Source organism: Empidonax traillii, unplaced genomic scaffold (genome assembly GCF_003031625.1).
Source record: "Empidonax traillii isolate 1590-97213 ecotype Southwest subspecies unplaced genomic scaffold, ASM303162v1 scaffold761:size885847, whole genome shotgun sequence".
NCBI lineage: Eukaryota > Metazoa > Chordata > Aves > Passeriformes > Tyrannidae > Empidonax > Empidonax traillii.
In genome coordinates this window covers 791164-812573 of record NW_020955954.1, presented here as the reverse complement: position 1 = coordinate 812573, position 21410 = coordinate 791164, and the positions used below count along the sequence as shown (strand labels likewise).

The following is a 21410-nucleotide window of genomic DNA, read 5'->3' as shown; positions in this document are numbered from 1 at the left end:
CCCCAGGGGGGTGGGCACAGGGCACAGCCCACGACCCTGCCAACAGATTTCTCAGGAAAACCCAAACTCGCAAGAAAAAGCAAAAAAAAACCAGAAAAATGGAGACAGGCTGGTGTTTCTAATCCAAAGGTTCTTGTCTTTATTCAAACCAGGGCTCAGCACTCCAGTGCCCAACGCACCGAAACCTTTTGCCTGAGGGAAATCCACACCCCGCGAGGCCCGCGGAGCCCCCGACACCCCGAGGGGCACCCGAGCCCAGAGCCACGAGGGCCTCTGTGCAGGTCCTGCCCCTGCCCTGGCCCAGCTCTGCCCCCCCCACAACAACAGCAAAATACACTCAGTAGATTTCTGTCAACTCCCAGAGTTTCGGATCCCTCCGCCCCAGCGCTGCCGAGGGCAGGGAGGGAGGGGCTGCAGCCCTCCCCCCCCATCCCGCCAGCGCCCACGGAAACCCTGTTTTAAATTAAAAAATAAGCCAGCATACATAGTAGAAAATTTCTCTTAAAAATTTCACAATCTGTAAATGTATATATTTTTTTTTCTTTTAAACATAAAAGTTTACAATATACGGTAAAACAAAGGCTCAGGAAAAATAATTTCAAAAAAAAGAAACCTGAAGTTTTGAATTAAAGCTGAAGACATTTTTAAAACCCTGTAGTTTGAACCAGTGACATTTTCTTTATTTGTGCTGATGGGTTAGAGAAAGGAAAAAAATCTTTAAAAACTGCAGTCCAAACACCCACAGCTCTGCCTTCAGAAGCCATCTGCCCCCACCCCCCCAAAAAAAAAATTGTTGTTAGGTTTTTCTTCCATCAAGTATGTGATTGTCACAAGTTCAGAAGTCTGGGATCCCGGGGTTCAGCTGGTCCCAGAGATCCCTGTGGACAGCACTCCCTGATTGCCAGCCCAGGCTAGCGCCGGTAGGGATGGAATCCTTGCACGTTGTGGTTCTGGCCCCGGCCAAACCCGCTGCCTCCGGCCGGGGGGCCGCTGGAGGGCTGCACCGAGGGGCCTCCGTAGGGAGGGGGCTGCTGGCTGGGATCAGAGAAACCTTGTCCAAACCCACTCAAGTCTTGTCCATACCCTGGGGAGAAGGCAAAGGCACAGGATCAGCTTCCAGGAGCAGCCAGGGGCGCACACTCCGCTCCCTCCCCGGGGACACGCCCCAGCCCCCTGGAGAAGCAGCTGCCCTGGGTTGGGTTCCCACAGGGATTCACCTTCCACACAGAGGGAACGGGCACAGAGGAGGAGGGGACAGGGGTGCAGGAATGGGGGGGCTCCCAGGGGGGCTGCCAGTCCTTCTGTGCAGCTTCACTTTGGGATGGGGTTTTTCCTGCTCAAAAGCTGCCAGATCCAGCACAGGCAGAGGTGTGGCCAGGAAGAGTTCCCTGGAATCTCAGAGTGCCTCAGACTGACCACACGGTTACCAGGCTCTGCTTCACCACCTGGACACCCACAAAGCTGGACAGCTGCTGTGTCTCATCCACACTTCAGGCTAAAGCACCCACGAGTTAATATTCATCTTGTTCTTCCCAGCACTTCTCTCCTGCCACACTGGCCAGCTCGGGGCCATTGTCACCACCTCTCTGTGACACAGCCCACACCACAGTGCAAGCAGAATTTGGGGACAGGGAAAAAAAAAAACAGCGTGCAGATGGAGGACTGGGCAGAATTCCTGCTGCCAACACGAAACACAACTTCATGTAAATCAGAACACTGAGAAATTGAGAAATTTCATTCAAATTCCCGTAATTAAATACAACTCTTAATCCTGGCATCAGTGCCAGCCCCTGCTCTGAAGGATGGTATTAAGGCTCCTAATTACCAAGTGCATTTCTGCAGTGCTGCCTCTCTCTGAGCAGGCTTAGAGCAGGTTTAACTCTCTTAATCCCAAACAAAGTCTCTTAGCACGTCTTCAGTAGCTCAACTGCAAGCTCTGCCTGTCCCTCAGGACTTGCTGCCCCTAATGAACCCTAAAACACCGCTATGACAGGCTCTGGGAGCCCCCCATGCCACCCCTGGCATTTGTTTAGACACAGATAAGCAGGGACTCAGGACTAGAGCTGAATTGTTTGCTGGGAGTGGAAAAAACAACTCGAGTTACTGTCGCTCCAGTGCAGAGCTCTGTGGTGCCAAACACAGCTGCCCACAGGGCTCGTGTTGTTGATCACAAAGGAAACCCCCACACGCACCTGCAGAGCCACTCAGGACACGCTGCCCTCCTCCCCTGCCTGCTGATCCCTGCTCCAGCCCCTCTGCCCCTCTAGGGCTGCACTGTCTGGCTGAGGAGCCCGAGCTCAGATCCATTACCAGGATAAGGCCTGGCCAGGCCTGGGGAGGGAACAGGGTCAGTCCCAGTTCAGCTGGGGGTTTGCACCCAGCCAGCTCACAAACATGAGGAGCTGTCCTGCCCTTACACACAAACCCAACATCTGAGCCCCGTTCTGGCCTCTCACCCCCTTAAAGAGTCTGCAAAGAGCCAAGTTCTGGCAAAGAAAAGAAAAGCTCCCTTGAGTCACGAGGGCAAAACTATCCATGAAATCAACCGTGTTTGTCACAAACAGACTAAAAAACATTTCAAATTCCTCAGCATGAGAACAAATTCCGCTTTACAAAAACATGTGAGAGGCTCATCTTCCTCCAGCGTCTGCTTTGCACTGCTGGGACTTTGAATAGCATCGATTTAAACAGATTTTGTGAAGTGTTTATCTCACTGCAGTTTCTGCAGGCACTTCACACGAGGCAGCACTACCACACGGAGAACGTGTTCAAGCAGGGAACAGCCTGAATCCACAGGGCTGCTGCTTGCAAAAATTCCCCTCAGAAGTAAAAGTGACCAATTACAATCCCTTAAAGGAAAAAAAAAGCAGTGCAGAGCTCTTTGGGGAGTTCTCTGCAGAGCTCTTTGGAGAGCACTGCTCGAACACAGGGCTGAGAAGAGCAAGAGGAGAATGAGAATTCCCTCTGAGCTTCCATGGGGAACAGCAGCAGAAATTTTACTCAGGAGCACAAGCACTCGTCTAGCAGTTTTTAAGAGGTTTTACCTTTTGTAGTACTGTCTGCCTGGCTTAAAACTTGTTACCTCAGTGTCTTCTATCACCTACCTGAAAGTCACCTACAGAGCACAACAAAGCTTTACAGAGCTACACCTCCAGAGAGATGGGGGAGGAATGGGAAAAGGGAGGAAAAGACACCAGCCTGGATCCTTACACCTGCACTGCCTGCCTCTCGATGCTGCTCTCACTCTTGAAGTCTGCTCTCCAATCTCAAAGTCTGTCACACAAAAAAAGTTCACTGTGAGCTCTGTGAAGCTCTCGCTTCACTGCAGATCTGGGGGGGGTGCAAGCCAGGAGTTCATCCTGGCAGTGCCCACGCCTCCAAAGATTATTTCACAGCACACAGGCACCGTTTAGAGTTAGGGAAAGCCCTCTGGCTTGAATATTGCATGATTTAAGGATGGCTTGAGCTGGGGGGAGCGTTCCCATCCCACAGAATGCCCCCAGTGCTGGCACACTGCGGCCAACACCGACTCCCTGCCCGAGAATGAGAGGAGAGGGGAGGAAGCTCCAGCAGGTACTCACCAAACTGACTATAAGGGAATTCTGGCTGAGCAGTCGGGGGTTTGCTCATGTCCTGAGTTGCCTGAGATGGTGGTGGTGGTGGAGGAAAAGCAAGTGGTGCTGCCCCTGGAGTGGCAGGTGGAGGAGGGACCCCAGGGGGGGCAAACTGGTCAGGTGGAGGAGGTGGAGCACCATAACCAAAACCTGGAGCACGAGGAAGCACAAAACACATGTGAGAAGACACAGGTAAACACCACCCCGACGTCCTGCTTGGCTTTAGGGCACGCTGTAGTTCAAAAATACACAGTCCTAAGTCTGTTACATCCAAACTGGGTGTACAGTGATTCACCTCTACACAGGTGACCACCATGGCTCAGAGACCCCGACAACTTACCTTCCACAGGGATGAGAAACGTCCCCCTAAGGCAGAGACTGCAGCAACCAGCACAGAGACAGGAGAAAGCAGAGCCGGGGACCCAACTCTGTGCTCTCACATGAGAAGTGAGGGGGGAAGTTGTATGATCCCAGATCCTGGGAGGATAACATGGTGCTATCTGCTACTCCAGACAACTGGGGGCTGTTTTCCACCTTCTTTAAACCAGGGTTGTGACCAGACTTTTGAAAAGGTGGCCCAAAGAGGGTAGATGCTAAAATCCTATTTGTACTCCCGGTGCCAGTTGTGACCTTAATTCCTTAAGCTCCCCCAAAAATCCCTGCCTGTGTCTGGTCACCAGCAGTGAGCTTCAAGTTTTCTCTCAGGTGCTGTAACAGGGGTACACAATACATCTAAATTTGTTCAGCAACACAGATTTAAACCAGAGAATATAAATTATTACTGCATCCAAGAAAAAAAATACTTCAACTCACCAGCAAAAATAAGGATACAGTTAATTATAGCTCAGAACAGAAAACAATTAAAGACAGGTGAAACACAGGGGGGAAAATCCAAATCCAGAGGAAGAAGAGCAAAAGCTGAATTCGGTGCTGGACGTGCTCCAGCTCCTGAGGGTCACTTACTAAACGGTGGAGGGGTGCCATAGCCCTGTGGAAATCCTTGTGGAGGCGGGAATCCCCCGGGAGGTGTGGAGACTATGTATGAGGTAAATGGAGGTGGAGGGGGAGGAGCTCCTCTGCCCGGAGGAGGGGGTCCATATCCACCTGGAGAGCGAAGAGAAACCCCAACAATGAAGCAGATCAACACTGAGGAGCTGCTGCTGGAGTCAGCTTCCTCTAGATGGGGTAAGGCTGTTGGACGGATTTCAAGCGCAGGCTCAGCCTTCTATGAATCCTTTCTTTGGGAAATATTTGTCCTCCAAGTATCCCCACTGTAAATAACTGCAGTTAAGCATGTAATCCCTTGATAACAAATTAACGTGGCTGGAGCAGCAGGATGTGTGTCAGCTCCCATTACTGAGCTGTTAAGAATCCACTGTCTTCCCCTTCGTTCTTCCAGGACAAATTCAATCAAGCTTTTAAATGTAGGTTAAATCCTACAGAAACCCACAAATCACTGTGAATGCTCAAAGAGGCTGTGCCCGCACTCAGGAGGATTTTTTCTGTCAGGATTGGTCCCATGTAATGTACTTACCAATTGCCTGTCCAGCTGGCACCCACATCCCTACAACAGAACAAAAAAGGAGCCTTAGACATCGCTGAAGCTGCCCACTCTGGAGCAGGGATGATGCAAGAGGAGGGAGCTGGCTCTGGGATAGACTGGATATCCTCCCAGTGTCCCTTACACATCTATTTTTAGGGTCCAAGAAATATTCCGGGCCTATTTCTGAATACACCATTCTGGAAAGACTCTGAACCATTCAGCAAGCAACACTCAGAAGAGACAGCAGTCCCCAAACCCAAATCAGGTGGAGCATTCGAGAGCTGCCACGTACCAAGTGCAACGATCTGTAGTACTATAAAGACCAAAATCCGGGAGAATCCCAGCAGACTAAACATCCAAAGGATTTTTAATTCACTACCGGGTTTATCTGGATTGTTTTTGAAGTTTCTGAACCATAAAAAAGCCTTCCCCATCCGCTGCAGCTTTAGGATTGAAGGATGAATGTGTTTGTGCCTGACATTAATCTTTCCGGGAGATCAGGTATCATTTTCCCGGCTAATCACTGCATGGAAAATGATGGAGTTCCTCCGGCTGCAGATTAGCACATCTGTGCACAGTGTCAGCCCTCAGCTGCAGCTTCCCAGTTAATCAGCACCGTGGGGAAAGGAGCCCTCCCTGCGCTGCCACCCCACCCATCGGAGCAGGGATGGAGCAGCCGCGCTCCCTCCAGCCCCCAGGTGAACAGTTCCCATCTCTCACAGCAACTCAACCACCCCGCTGCACTTCTCCACGAGTTACCAAAACTGTCTCTGGGTGAACTCAGCGTATTTATCCTGCCTTCAGAGCCTGGTGGGGGGAGCAGCCATCAAACCCAACCGTGCTCCTCGGCCCAGGGGGTTCCCCAGCTGCAGCAAGAGCTCCTGCACCACCAGCCCCAGAGCTGCCTGGTGCTTTTCCAGGCTACATTAAGCAATTAAATCCAAAGACAAGACCATCTGTCTTCCTCTCACCCCTTTCAAATTTCCCTTATCAATTTCCCCTGAAACCGCCTCATCCTCCAAAAAGCCGCTATTTCAACCCGAATCGTCACCAGGGTCTCACGCAGGCCTCGCTCCCGCAGCCACGCCTGGAGCCTCCTCAGCACCTTCTCGGAGTCACCCCCAGGCAGATCCCGAGGGAACAGCGGAAGGACAGGCAGGGCAGTGCCAGAGCAGCAGCAATCACTGCCTGGCCCCCGTGGACGGGCTGTGGGGAGCAGAGAGGGCGCGGGCGGGCAGTACCTTGCGGGCCGTATCCCTGCTGCCAGGTCGGAGGGGGCTGCCCTGCCCAGCCGTTGGCAGCGCTCGGCATGATCCTGCTCCCCCACTGGCTGGCCCCCGGCGGCCCTGGGGTCTGGCTCTTGCTGTCCCGAGGCTCGGCGCGTTTCACCTCCACCTAAACAAACAGCGGGGCCGGTCAGGAGGGACGGGGGGGGCTCTGCACCCCCCGACCCCTCACACACACCCGCAGGTACGCTTAGGACTACACTTAGCATCTTATGACTTATGTCTAAGTACTTAAGGACTTAACTTAAGGCCGGTAATTTACAATGTTTCTCAGGTACAGTGTAGGTGATGGTAAGACGTTACAAGTCCTACTGTTGAGGGATTCCGAGAAAAGCATCCTACAAATCACTTCGGTATCGTTGGCTTTAATCTTAAAACAGCAGTACCCTCTTACAGCAGCTCTGCACTGGCAACAGCAGAATCTCGTATGGTCAGGACAGGCTGATTTAATGGTCAAGGCAGGAGTTACAAAGACAACGTTTTCAGTTAAAAAAAACAGAATTTTGAGTGAAGAGGCCGCTCTGAAAAAGGGTACTAATGCTTTAACCAAATACGTTTGGGGTTCATTTAGAAGTGACAGTTTAACCCACCCCAGCTAATGGCAATTTCAGCTCATACCTGAGAAACACACATTTTTGACTGATTTTTTTTAATGTTGTTTTCTTTCCTTTTTTTTTTTTTTTTTTAAACTTAAGATTTTATTTAAATGTCTAATGGAAGATAAAGACTTACCTTCCCCAGGCTAACGCTTAAAGAATCTCAATTAACTCAAACAATGTCAGAGGGAATGGATGTGATAAGAGAATCTTACATTACATCTAACAAAAAAGTAAACAAACATGCAAGTAATAAAAATGGACAGTTGAGTCAATAAGAAGCAAATCTTCATACTGTGTTAAGTCAGTGACAAAACCCCTCCTGTTTTAAAAATTAGTAAGCCACAGTGCTTATCTTATTTTATTCCTAGATAAAACATCCTAGTGTTCCCAGCCACAGAATAAGTGCATTTGACCTACTTAAAATAAGCTGCACATTCAACATAAACCTCTCAAAAAAAAAAAAAAAAAAAAAAAAAAAAAAAAAAAAAAAAAAAAAAAAAAAAAAAAAAAAAAAAAAAAAAAAGAAATCCAGCTCTGATTTAATGAAACCCTCTCAGCGCTCACTGAATTCCAGGCCTTTTTTTTCTTTTATTTCATGATTAATTTTAATGGGTGCCAGAGTACAAAGAAAATAAATCTCAATCATCAATGGGCCTGAGTAGTATGGAAAATAAAGTATTCAGAATTCTTCCTGCCATGTCTTAAAAAGCCATTCATGTGGGAGAACAAACAGGAAACAGGCACAAGGCAAGGACAAAGCCCCCCGTGCCCCCCCCGCCGATGCCCCAAGGACACGAGACATGACAGTAACCAAATCTCTGTCAGCTCAAGGCCCTTCCAGAGAGGAACCAAGGGAATTTTTCAAAGGACTCAAATTAATGAGTCTTAACACATTTGCCTTGGGGGAATTCGGTTATTGCTTACAAAAGCAGGGGCCTTCTTGCAATTTTAATTCCCACCCCCCCCCCTTTCAACAACATATGGATTCATTTCAGCAATACCTTTTTAATTACCAAAAAGGCAGAGATACCATTTTTAAAGCAGGCATGATTAGGCAGTGGAGGAGAGCAGGGGATCTGGAGCTCATTAATCCTCGTGGAAGAATCCCATTAATTTTTCAGTGCACATTTGGAAGCGGGAACTGCCAAACTGAGGACTGAAAATTCCCTGTGAATAGGGAGTTCAAATTCCACACCTGCCTAAAGCCCAGGTTACCCCAAAAACGGAGGCAGCTCCACTGCTCCGAGCTGAAACCCCCTGAATTCTGCTTTGTGTGTCACTGGAAGGGGGGAAAAGGTGGGGAAATCGATTATTTCCGTTTGGAACTGGGTTTGTTTGGGAAGCACCGGGAACACGTTCCAAACCCAGCAGCACGAGGTGACAGCTGGGGGCTCGCTCTGGGCTCTCCAGCCTCTCCCAGCACCCCAGGGAGGTACATCCTTTGTTCCCACTGTATCTGCTGCTTTGCTCACTGAAGGCAGTTCCAAGGACAGACAGGGGATGTCGGGGGGTACAGGTACCTCACACACATCTCCTGTGGCTGCCCACAGGAGGGAAACACCGGGGGCCAAGAACATGCCCTGATGCTCTGGATCACACAAGCACATCCCTTTGTTTCCACTGTCAGGAAATCACCCACCCCTCACCCCCAGAACAAGTTCATAGGAATTAAAGGCATTATTTACTGCATAATTAACCAGAACTTCACTGATATGCAGAATATTTCTCCTACTAGGTAAGGAAATGTTTATGAAATAGCAGCACATAAAAGACTTTAAAGACAATTAAAAAAAAAAATCATACAATGCAATAATTTAAGGAATGCAAAAATCTTCCTGAATCTCCTCACTCTAAGTTAAGCAGTTTTAACATTTACTTTAAAAATTGGATCTACCTTAAAGCTGCAAGGACTTCAGTTTACCAGGATTTCCCGTGGTTCATTTTTCTTTAAGTTATATTCTTTTCTCTCTATAAAACCTAGGTGTCCTGCAACAATTTACTTTGCTTTTAGGGTGTTTTTTTTTTTTTTTCCACAGGTAGAAGCATGTTCCTTGCTGAGTAACATCAAAGGAGCCTAAAAAATTCCTCCCTATCCAACGCCCATTTGCTGACAACACAGTATGAAGATGAAACAACCAGAGGTCACTTAACTGCATTGTGGTTAACTACTATATAGAGTACGTGGGTTGGTATCAAAGTTTCACAGTAAGTGACCCAATTTTTTAAAAAACCAATCCTTCAGGATGTTTTTTTTTTTCCCTTTTTCTTTTTAAGTTTAAAAGATTATATAAAGCAGATTGTCTCACACCACCTCAAAAATTTCAGTACCGAGTTACATCTGAAGGAGTGGTATCTTAAACCAAGCCTTGAACAACTCGGATTTCACTGGGATTCTGGTTTTGGACAGCTGGAGATCACTGATTTGTCTCCTCGCCCCACAGCGGGGCTCAAGCCGGAGGCAGCGAGCACAGCTCGTCCCAGTGCTCTGCCCAGGCACAGCAACCCCAGGTCTGTACACACAAGGCCTCACCCCCACCAGAGGAGCCCACAGCCTGAGCCCTCAGGCTGAATGCAAACCCTCCCTTCCTCAGGCTGACCCCCCCAACTGCCCTTCTCACCTGGTCCTGCCAACTCAGACTTTCCCCACCTTCATGGATAAAGCCTTGAATTCGGACTCGCGTGTTCTCCCACCCGGGCCAAGGGTTCGGTTTTGCTCCCCAGTGAAATCGCTCGTTGCCCAAGACTTGGTTCTTTCTTAAGGTAAAATAAAACTACAACTACACACTTTTTTGCCCATGATGTCGTGAAAATGCATGTTGACAGCCTGGTCCACTGATTGTTCGTCCTCGAAAGTAATAAATCCAAAACCTAGCCAACGACGAAGAGTGAATCAAGGTAGCAGGGTGTTGTGACACAAAACAGGATGATGAACAGTATTAGGGGCAGACCAAGGGTTCAAGCAGGGGTTTCAGATAACGACACTTGTGTTCAATTGCCAAAAACTCTGCCAAAATTGCAATGGATACTTCCTGTCGTGAGGCAATTAGTGCCTCGCCGTGGGTTCGCACATGCAACTTCAAACTGAGCTCGTTAACCGGCTTTTAATTTGAGTTTATTCCTCATCCACCTACCAGGAAATGGAAAAAAAGTGCTAAAACCAAAGTACTTGTGGGACAGCAGGTTAAAGTCAAGCAACTTTGCTGCTCCTCCCTGCTCAGCCTAGTTTCCCAAGAAAAAACTATCTTACCCCTGTTCCCCAAAGCTGCAAAGCAACTTCCTCCCATCCCTTAGCCCAGCTTCCAGTTAGGGGGCATTTTCCATGGAAAATAAGAAAGTTGGTTTTGAAATGTAGCTGTTAAAGCATGAAAAATTTTACCACTCCATGGATGAATGAGAAGCTTCAGAAACTAACAACCTACATCAGAGGTTCTCAAGTTCTCCACACCTCGGAAAAAGCACAGAACAGGTGTTACTCCTTCCCAGCACAGCAACCCCTGTAGGGTGTTGCTTACACAGGATGAGGCATTGCTGCCACGTCTTTCATCTGTTTTATTTCTTGTATTTCCTGCTGTTTTTCCTCTTGGAAATCTACACAGCACTTTTCAGCCCTTTTGGCCCCCCGGTGCTCCAGCTCCCCACGGGTGGCTCATTCCCTTTGCCCTGACCACAGCCCTCGCTGGTGGCAGCCCAGCTGGATCCAGCAGCTTTTGGAGCCTGGAGGAGGCTCTGGAAAGGAGGCAGAGCCCCGGGACTGACCCCTCTCTGGGGTCCCTCTGAGAACCACTGCACGTAGGTTGTAGCTGCTGGTACGGCCGAGAGAGTGGCAAAATCGTGGTTAATCCCCCAGGACACGGCCATGCCATCACCCACCGGCTGCTGGGGGACAGCCCGGCCCCGGGGCAGGGAGGGACACACATGCAGAACAGGAATTGTGCCATTCTTTGGATTAGCTACGGGGAGAGCAGTAAAAATTAGAAAGGAAACCCGAGGCGCGGCGTCGGAAGCGTCATCGGAAGCGAATGGAACATGGATGCGGTTCTGCTTTTCTGAAACCCAAGATCTCCCCCTTGGTTTGCGTTTTGCTTTGCAGCTAGTGCTGACAGCAGCCAAAATCTTGCTCTAAAGCGTTACAGAATACAGGGTCTAGCACAGGAATGTCTCTCCACGCTTATCCAACTGCGTTGGGTAAGCCCAAAGAGGCCTAGTGTAGAGAAAGTTTATATATATATATATAAAAATACACAAAGATACAGGCCAAAATAGATTCCAGCAGGTCAAATTCTGCTGTCAGCAACAAGAGCAAAAGACATCACTAAAATAAACTGAAAATAAAAAGGAAAAAACTTGGCATTTCCCACACACAAGAGACTGGCAGTATAAACGAAGTTTAGTGGAGCTGTGATGAAAGCAGCCTCCAAGCTGAGAGCAGCATTTCATCACAATATATTTGTCTGAGTTAACCAGAAATCCGAGTATTGGAGCCAGAGGAAAAGGATTTGTGTTTAAATCACGTGTTTAGTGTTCCAGCCTTTATCTAAAAAGAGATGGGAAAGAGAAACAATGGATTCCATCCATGTCTGAAGGCTGTTGTTTAACCTGATTCCAAGACTGAAGGACAGGAATAGATTGTGGGATGGGGCTGGAGGGGGAGGAAGAGGGACAGTAAGAAGTCACTGAGGAAGCCAGTAAAGAAACCAAAAAAGGGGATTTTGAAAGGGTCAAACACCACAAGATCAGGAACAGTGAAGAATTTGGAGCAAAACAGTAAAATCCCAAGGTGAAGTTTTAAATAGAGAAGTGATGAAACCCACCATCCCCAGCCTTAGTTTTTGAAGGACAGGACACTGCTAAAGGCTGGAGAAGCAAACTGCTCTGAGCAGGATTCCAAGAGGACCAGACCAGAGCACTGGGGCTCATCTGCAGCCGAGGGAAGAGCAGAAGGAGCACAGCGAGGCCCCATCATCCCTTCAGCTGCTGGTCTGGCCAAGAGCAGCAGGCAGGGAGGCAGAGGCTGCAGCAAAGCCGCTCTGTTCTCAGGGAGGGCACACGGTGCCTGTGCAGGGAAGGCTTGGGATGGAGCAGAGCTGGCAGCAGAGCTGGCAGGAACAGGCAGCACTGGGAGGCAGCAGAGATGACGTGGATGTTTGACGCCATCAGCTCCTCAAGGGCACCACCTGAGGACCTGGGGGCTCTCCTGACAGGCTGAAGGCAGGTGGAGGCTACAGGGATAAGAACAGGGATCATTCTCCCCCCCTCCTACCAGCAAATCAGTACAATGATGGGCCCTTCCATAGGAAGGGTGGTAAAGTTAATGGGAGAAGGCAAAATTCAGAAGGGGACAAGGAGAGATGGCACTGAACTGGCCTCTGGAGGTTTATAAACGCATTTGGGCATTGTGTTAAAAGGACAAGGGGACAGAGCAGTGAGAGAACACAGATGAGAAAGGGAAGGCAAGAGAAATCCTATTCTGGGATGCACTACCAGGAAAACCCAATACAAACTACAGGGAACTTTTCCTGGCACCCCCCAGGGACTGACAAGGCCACGTGGGGAGATGACTGTTAGTTACCACACTGAAAAAAGAAGGCAACAGCACAGAAGTGAAAGGCAGAGCAAGAGGATTCAGGAAGTGTTTAAGAAGTCAGATGAATTAAGGGGGAAAGTTTTCTGCAGAACACGTGGATGGAGACAGACCTGTTCTCCCACCTTCACCACCCACCTGGCATTTGTGCTTTACCCTAAGCCCTCCTTTCCCTGTTTTTTTTTAGTAGAGCTTTAAGCAGAGAAGCCATTAACTGAGAGAGGATTAATCCAGACCAGGCATGATGTTTTAGTACCTTTTGCTCAGAGGCTGCAAGGCTGGGATTAAATATTACAAAGGTAGAGATGATACAGTAATTACTGCAACATTTCAGAACTCCAGCCCTAAATCACACTGGGATGCCTGTGTCTCTGTCTCCTCTATCCAAAACCAGCTGCTCTAGAGCACTGAAATAGATGGATTTATGTGCTGCTTAATTCAAAGGTATCTGCTGAAAGAAGATTAGGATAGCTAAAGCAAGAAAACAAAAAAAACAAATATATTGAAACTTCGTTTACACTCCAATAAAAGACAAAGCCCGTCCCTCCTCTGACTGCGGAACTGGCCTGTACCTCTGTGATAAATTATCACCTAGAGAGAAGAAATCTAAAGAGATATCGTTAATCACAGTCAAACAATTCACAGAGAGAAAAGAAACAAAAAAAGAACTTACTTAACATTACCATACTTTACTATGAAACACTTAAATATGTCACTAAGGATGTATGTCTAAATTAAAAATAAAACTAAGACTTAACAGCTTAATAAATATGAAGTGAAGGATATATTTCTTAATAATGAGGCAGAAGAGAAATGAAAAGTTCAGATGGCAAACTATTCTCTAGCATGTCGAGCATGCTACAGGGTGGGAGCAAAGCTAAAGGATTGGCTCTTCCTTGGCAAACTGATGGTGGATGCAATGGCACGTGGCTGACATGGAACTCGCTTCGTATTTTGACCAAAGGTTCCCAACTTGATTCAATATCTAGTGAATCTTCCACAGTCTGGGCTTTCTCCCCCTCTTAAAAAGCTGTCTGGCACACAGGGATTGTGAGTCCCAATCAAAAAAACCCAAAAAACAAAAAACATATTTCAGAATTATTCTGTGTGGTTTAAGAAGTGTTTTGCTTTAATTTGAGGTGAAGCCATTTAACCAAAACAAAAGCAGATGATGGATGGATTCTGTCCTGTCCTGTGCTCTGACTGGAGCACTCCCCATGCACTTACAGATCCAACATACCTTTCATGTGGAATAGGAGGAAAATCTGCTTATTTTTTTCCCCTCCAAAAGTACCTTCAGCCACACAAATGGCTTGAGAATCAAATTTCATTTCATCTCAAAAAACAACCCCCATAAATGAGCATGAAACGTCTGAGTTGAAATGCACAGACCCAAGTGAAGCCAGAGATGAAGAGTCTAGACTTGAAGTGATGTTTGCCCAGTGAATTATTCTTTTTCCTGAGGCAACAGAAGAGAAAAAAAAAAAAAATCTACCTTTTCTGATGGTGTGAAATAGTTTGCCATCTGACTATAGGAGAGTATGAAGAAATTTCAAGGACAAACTAGATCAGCCTTTACCTCGGGGCCTCTGTTTCTCTGCGTCATAGATCATTACAACTTCAGTGACCTGGAAGAGAGGAGGGAAATTCTACTCACTGTGCTACCAGGGGAGGGCTGGAACAGTCACCACAGGCTGGTTCCTGCTCTCGACCCACACAGCACAGTTCAACTGCAGCCACCAACCCCAGGCATAGCACAAAAACCAGGGACATTGCTCTTCCTGGGGGTTTGGAAAGCCTCAGTCCATCCATCCATCCATCCACAAAGCTGCTCATCACACTTAACATTTTAATCCACCATTAAGGCCATTCCACTGTCTGCACCCACACCAGGGCCTATAAAGCACCCCAAAGGTTTGTTTTCCAAGAGCTCATCAGGGCAGCTTCTTGGAAGATGACTTTTGCCATTTTTAGCCATTTTCACTCTCACCATGAAGATCAGCTTGAGCTCCAAACTCGTTCAGGAGCATGCACTGCGGCCCAGAGCACCACTCAAATTGATGCTTTACACAGCTTTACAAACCCCCTCTAACTACATTCCACAGCTGTGGAACGTGCTCCCTGTTTTTATAACGGGTCTGCTGCAGCCTTTCAAGCTGAAGAAACAGTTGTTAGCCATTGCTTGTTGTTTAAATAAATTATCTTAACGGAATTTTAAATAGGGTTGAGAAACGATTAGCTGCTGATAAACTTGTTTCTCTACAAACCCTTTGCTGCCACTAAGAAAGCCCAGAGAAAAGTGATTAAAGTATAAAAAACCCCACACCAAATGCCACTCAAAGGTGACAAGTTCAGTTTGTCTCAGATGGAGGTTCCAATGGGAAAGAGGGGGAAAAAAAAAAAATCATTCTTGAGCCACCTCAACCTGGGAGCTTCTGGAGGAAGAAACAGAACATTGCACCAGGTAGACTTAAAGCAAGGAGACAGAAGCACACAACAAACTCCACCCGAGCAGCAGGTTCTCTCCAGAGACATTTCCAGACCATCAGCACTCACTACAGTTTACCACCAAACACTTCACGTGCCCCTGCAGCAGTTTGTCCAAATTCCCCCAAATCTGACAGCCTGAGGACACAAGAGGAGGGCAGAGGAGGGGAAGCAGCTCCCCCCGAGCGGGCCCAGTGACTCACCACTCCGAACTTCTTGAAGTATTCCCTGAGCTCTGTCTCGCCACAGTTATGAGGAATCCCACCAACAAAAATTTTATTGGATTTATTGTTATCGCTCCTGGATCCTTTCTGCTAAATCAAGGAGAGAAAAATCCAGTCAGAAGGACAATAAAGTCGGCTGCCTCTGTCATTTCACACTGAACCACAAACAACGGGCTCTGGCAGGCTGAGGGCAGATCTCCAGCCTTGAAGTCTCCCAGTCCTGAAGGCAAAGCACATTCTGAGCTCAGAGGTTCAGTGTTCCCTGTTCTCCAGAGGACCAGAAATCCAGGCCCTGCGTTCTAAGGCCATTTACTCATTCTACACTGACCTCTGATGAAGCTGCAGGGTGTGGAGTGGGCTGGAACAGCATCAGCCCTGCGAGGGCCCTTCCAGACGCTGCTCTCAAGTCTGAAGAACTGACTAAAAGCAGCACTAAGAGCTTCAGGAACACCACACCCAAACTGACACAAGTGTTGGTGAACACTGCACTGCACCTGGACCTGCCCGTGCAAATCCAAGGGAGAGACATTGTGCAGAAATAAATTTACACTCCAGGCCTGCACACTGCCTCCTGCCTTTGGAACATGGATACAATCCAAGGGAATTCAATTCAACTGCTAGAAGCTAAGCCAGAACTTGGACAACAGGCAGGATACACAAGGATCTTTCCTTACCCATCCTTCCTTCGGTCGTGTCCGTTCTGGCTGCATCCCCCGAGGTGTACATGGCTTTGGATCAATCTGGAAGAAGTTCCAGTTTGGTCAGACCTCAGCATGCAGAATTCTGCTCGAAAAGTTACTGTGTGTGGCAGCTGAAGCCAGCACAGCTGACACCCAGCACTGCTGACACCCAGCTCCTCAGCACAAACCACTGACTTAGAGCTGCCTTCCAACAAATCAACTGAAACCAACAACCAGGTGACTTGGACACTCTCCAGTCTGCAAATGAGGAGCCAGACTTTAAAGCAAATCTTTGGATCTGGAGCAGGAAAGAAAAACCAACCAAAAAAAACCCCAACGCAAAAGCGACTTACATTTCGGCCATCTAACGTATGAGGTCTGCTGGCCAGCACTGTTCCCACACAGTTGGGGTCTTTAAATTTGACAAATCCAAATCCTCGAGATTGATTTGTTGTTTTGTCTTTCATTATTACACAGTCTACAACTTCTCCATACTGGGAGAAGTAGCTACGAAGAGTTTCTGTTAAAGAAAAAAAGTAAATATTAAACAGAACCAGAGACTGGCAGCACCAGACTGTGTTTGCAGTTACGAGCCAACAGATAAGCAAACAGCAGCGAAACAACCTAAAATCATCTTTTGAAAATGATCACATTTTACTCCCTGTAAACCAAGGCTAAATAACGGTTTGCTTCCTCTCATACAAATGGAAAGCAGTACCACAGGAAAGCGATCATAAAAATGGTTGGGTTGACAAAAACTCCAGCACCAAACACCAACAGAAAACATAACCCCAGAATATTAACATATACCTGAGCTCCCTCTACAGAGTTTTATTAATTAGCAGAGAGGAGCAGAGAATCTCAGCCCAGTGCCCCCAGCAGAGCAGTGTCTGTTAAAAGGCCTGCAGCAGCCGTCGCTCACCTTGTGTCGTGCTCCAGTCCAGGCCACCCACAAACAGCTTCCTGCAAACAAAGCACAGGGCAGGTTTAGGGGACACAGCAGATGCTACATCTTATTTAAGGCCTGAGCTGGTTATTCTGGAGAGTTCTGGGGGTAATACTCCAGCACACCCTACAAAGCCAGCACTTCACCAGAGCCCACGGATTAAACCAAACCCTCCCTCCACTCCTGCTCCCTCCCTCAGCCACAAACCCTCAGCCACTGCTGTCTGCCAGCATCTGCTACTGGAGGGAAAGCACAAGTACAGCTGCCAAGCACAGGCCTGAGACAGAGACAAACCTGTGTGGCAGGTCCTAAATAACAGAGCAGCGCTAATCCAGCCACTCGCTGGGAAACCATTGGACAATCCAGCTTGGAGATATCGCCCAGCAGATGAGACAGCCATGGCTAAACCCCAAACAAAACTGCTTAAAACTGAAACAACTCATCTTCTGCAAAGAGCACCCAAATCTGCAGGGTTTCACGTCCGGGCATGCCCAAGTGCCTGGGTAAGTGTTCAGAGGAGCTCCCTGCCAGCTCTGCATCTCTTTATCAACTTTTGGGTGTGACAAAACTCCCAGCAAAGTCATTTACTCTGTAATTAAAGGTTGGTTACAGCCACCTCAACACTCAGCCCTTTCTGTACGAAGCACCAACTCAAAAAAAAAACCAACACCTCCCGTGGGGGTCTGCAGCTTCCTGGGGTGAGCAGCTCTGCTCCCTGACAGACCCAGCCGGCCCCTTCTGATTCCCTCCTGTGATGTGACATCATGTCACGACCCTTCTGCACCAGCCCCAGGACTGAGCTCAGTACCACACAGCACCTACGAGCCTCGCTCCATCAGGGCCAATTCTGTCCCTAAGTCAGTGGCTGAGACGTGACACGAGTCTTGTCTTTCAAAAAAACAGACCAACTGTTAAGGGCTGATCAAAGCGTCTCCTTGAGCAGCCAGAAAACAACCGAGCTGGTGACATGCAAAGCAAATACAGCCCTCAGTGTCCCAGCAGGCACTGGCTGCATCTGCTCCTGCCTTATCGTAATGCACGGGGACATGTCCCCCCGCCCCAGGCCCCTCTGAGAGTGGCACACCCAGGACATGTCCCCCCTCCCCTGCCCTCTCTCAAGGCAGGCCTGTTTTCTGCTTGCGTGTTCGGGATGACGAAGTTTTCCTCAAGGATTGGAAAAGTGCCCCCTGCTCCCTCTGGCAGCGCTCGGGCTCCTGGCACGGGCTCAGGGCCTTGCTCAACACCAGCCAGTGCTCGGCAACAGGTCGTGCTCTGGGACAGCCCCAACTTCACCCCCACACCTGGCTCTCCTGGTGGCTTCCACAGCTGTCCCTCTCCATGCACACAACACACAAATCTACACGCTCCTCGTGCTGTTATTTTCAGGGAAAGTGGGTTCTATAGAGAAATAACTCTATTTCCCAATAGCAAAGAAAAAATTGCTGATCTAATGCTACACTCATGTTGAAGTTTCAGTTCGTTAGCAACACTGCCCTGACCGGCTGCATTTGAGCTTATGGACTGGGTTTGGGGTGTTTTTAACTAAATCTGATAGCTATCAGATCAATCTATTTTAGATCACACCAGGCTGTGCAGGGAGGGAGGTCACTGAAACCTTCCCATTCCACTATGAATTATTTGTAGTCACCATACATGCACTGGGACAGAAAAGCTGGGCCGCCCATGCCCAGCTCCAGCAGCTGTATGGAAATACACAGCTCTGGAATGCCAAAGCCAGGAATCCCCTGCCTTGGGCTCTTCCATGGATTGGTCTGAACACAGAGAGCAGGGCCAGACTTCACTAATCCCATCAGCTCCAGAGTTCACAGGGATCCAGATGTGGTTCCGTGCAGGACAGCTGTGTGAGCTCCATCCCTGAGCCCAGCACCATCAGCAGCCCCTTCCCAAGGTCTCACCCATGCTGCACCCTGTCCACCCTGTCCCCCAGAGCGCTGCAGGGGCAGAGGATGCTACAGCCCATTCCTGGGGGAATGCAAAGCCATTCCCAGCACAGCCAGGTGACAACAGGACTCACCAGCCCGTGCTGTGGGCAGGTCTGTCTGTCCACCACGAACTGTGTGCTGTGTGAGACCCCCCCAGGTGCAGCAGAATTCCCCCCAGGGATCCCTTCAGGAGCAGGAAGCGGGATAATGACTCCTCAGAAGTTCCACCTCACTACTTCCTGTGAGAATTTTAATTGCTAATTTATTCTTTGTTGCCAAAAACTTACTTGCTGCTGGAGCAAATAATACCAGTAAAAAAGGTATTGCAGAACACCAAAACTCAACAAAAGCAACAACTCCTCACCTACATAAATACTCTTGGGTTTGATTAACATCTCTGATATCTCAGCTGCAGGACAGAAGGACAGAGATCAGCACTTTTCTTCCATCCAAAACAGTCCTAAGCACTAATTAATTACAACAAATAACTCTCACAAGCCCCCCCTGCCCATGCCAACATACCTGCAAGACCTACAGCCTCCCTAAGTGGGTTTTCTTACAATCTCAGTCTAGAAAAGCAGCTGAATTCATAACTTCCCATTCAGAGCTGCCTCTCCCAAAGCTTTGAACCAGAACTTCCTCCCCTCAGCTGAAGCAGCTGAGCAGAGCTGCCCTTTGATATAGCTCTCACCTCTGCTCTGAGCACTTCTGGGGGAGGAGGATAAAGAAATTTCCCTCTCTGATTAACCCCCAATCCTTCTCAATGTGATTACAGCTCCAAGGATCACATCCCAAACAGCTCCTGACTGGGAACAAGCTCTGGGTCAGCCGAGCCAGCTCAGGAGGGAGCTGATGGTGTTTCATGGAATAACCTGGAGCCTGGCACTCGCCTAAGCCTGGGAGGGCAGACCTGAGCAGGTCTCTCCTAAGGCACCAGACACTAGTTAAGGCCCAGGTGCAAATAACAACACTTTCAGAGCCAAACCTACGAATTTAAACAGGCCTGTGTTGGAACAGGGGGTTGGAACCGGATGATCTTTAAGATCCCTTCCGACCCAAACCATTCCAACACGATATTCCAATGGCTTTTCTTGCCTCCTGTATTTTTAGGGTTTACAAATTAAGAACAAGCAGCAAATAAGCAGCTTACAAGGCACTGCAGGCAGCACGGGGCGAGTGCTTTGTGTCCGCTCCACTTTCAAACAAGGTGACCAGTCCTGAGGAGCAAATTCTGTGCCAAAACGTGCAGTGGAAGAACCAGCCAGGGGTCTTTCCATTTTGTTTTTGCTCCTTCGAGTTTTCCCATGCCCCAGCCTGACCATTTCAATGTCAGAGGCTTTGGGACAGAGCTCTGAAGTAGCACGGTACTGAGTGGGACTGCGTGGTCCATGAGGTCCCTTCCAACCCAAGCCTCTCTGTGACTGTTAGCACACCTCAGAAGAGCCAGACCCGTGTCAGGTTATTGGTTTGAATAAACCCCCGGGAACCCTCAAAACCAGGATTTTCCTGCTCGGAGCCCCCTCTTCCCCGTGAGAAGCCCCTCGGGGCGGCCCTGATGAGTCACTGGAACAAAGTCCCCCAGGCAGGTTCACAGAACGCTCTGGGCTGGAAGGGATCCACAGGGTCCCGTCACTGCTCACAGAGAGCAGAGCTCAGTGCCTGCCCCTCCGCTTCCCCTCACGGGAAGTTGTGACTGCAATGGGGTCTCCCCTCAGCCTGAAAGCACCAGGTGCCCTCAGCCGCTCCTCGCAGGGCTTCTTCCCCTCAAGGCCCTTCAGCATCTCCGTGTCCCTCCTCTGGACGCTCCCTAATGCCTTTAACCCTTTCCTCTTACTGTGGCGCCCAGAACTGCACGCGGGGCTCAAGGTGAGGCCGCGCCAGCGCGGAGCGGAGCGGGACGATGCCCGTCCCTCGGCCGGCGGGTCGCTCCCGCAGTGCCCCGCGCTGGCGGGCGGGGTGTGGGATGTGGTGCGGGTCAGGCCGCGGTGCGAGCTGCAGGTCGGGATGCGGTGCGGGCTGGGACGCGGGAAGCGGGTCGGGATGCGGTGCGAGCTGCAGGTCGGGATGGGGAGCGGGACAGGATGCGGGATGCGGTGCGGGCGGGCGCGGGAAGCGCCGCGGGCGGGTGACCTTGGGCGCGCGCACCTGCCGCAGCCCCGCGCGCGCCGGTCACGTGACCGGGGGGGTGGGGGGGCCGGCAGGGGCACCGGGGCGCCCTCACGGCGGGACCGGACCCCCCTTCAGCACCCCCCGCACGGCACCGGGACCCCCTGAACCCCCCGCACCCGGCACCGGCCCGCCCTCAACAGCCCCTGACCCGGGACCGACACCATCTCCCCCCACCCCATCCTCAGCAACCCCGACCCAGGACCGGCCCCTCCTCAGCACCTCCCACCTCGGGAACAGCCTCGCCTTAACCCCCTGACCCCGCACCGGCTCCCCCCTCAGCATCCCCCGACCCCGCACCAGACCCCCCTCAGCGGCACCGGGCCCCACGAGCATCCTCC

The 21410-nt window shown here is 49.6% G+C and overlaps 1 protein-coding gene across 5 annotated transcripts in view; it reads right to left on the bottom strand.

Moving 5' to 3' along the window:
• Window positions 1–110: 110 nt before the first annotated feature.
• The window catches only part of DAZAP1 (DAZ associated protein 1), a 22112-nt gene continuing 812 nt past the window's right edge, over window positions 111–21410 (bottom strand). The window contains exons 2-13 of one of the 5 annotated variants that reach the window (XM_027901089.1): window positions 16937–16982; window positions 16368–16534; window positions 16009–16074; window positions 15314–15421; window positions 14203–14251; window positions 9828–9910; window positions 6399–6552; window positions 5149–5178; window positions 4578–4718; window positions 3582–3764; window positions 3211–3273; window positions 111–1084 (exon numbers count right to left, since the gene is read on the bottom strand). In XM_027901089.1, the coding sequence (XP_027756890.1) occupies window positions 912–1084; window positions 3211–3273; window positions 3582–3764; window positions 4578–4718; window positions 5149–5178; window positions 6399–6552; window positions 9828–9910; window positions 14203–14251; window positions 15314–15421; window positions 16009–16074; window positions 16368–16534; window positions 16937–16982 (1263 nt within the window). In that variant the 3' untranslated portion in view covers window positions 111–911. Of the gene's footprint in view, window positions 1085–3210; window positions 3274–3581; window positions 3765–4577; window positions 4719–5148; window positions 5179–6398; window positions 6553–9827; window positions 9911–14202; window positions 14252–15313; window positions 15425–16008; window positions 16075–16367; window positions 16535–16936; window positions 16983–21410 lie in introns of those variants that run through there. The other 4 variants (XM_027901087.1, XM_027901091.1, XM_027901090.1 and 1 more) reach the window with 4 other exon arrangements.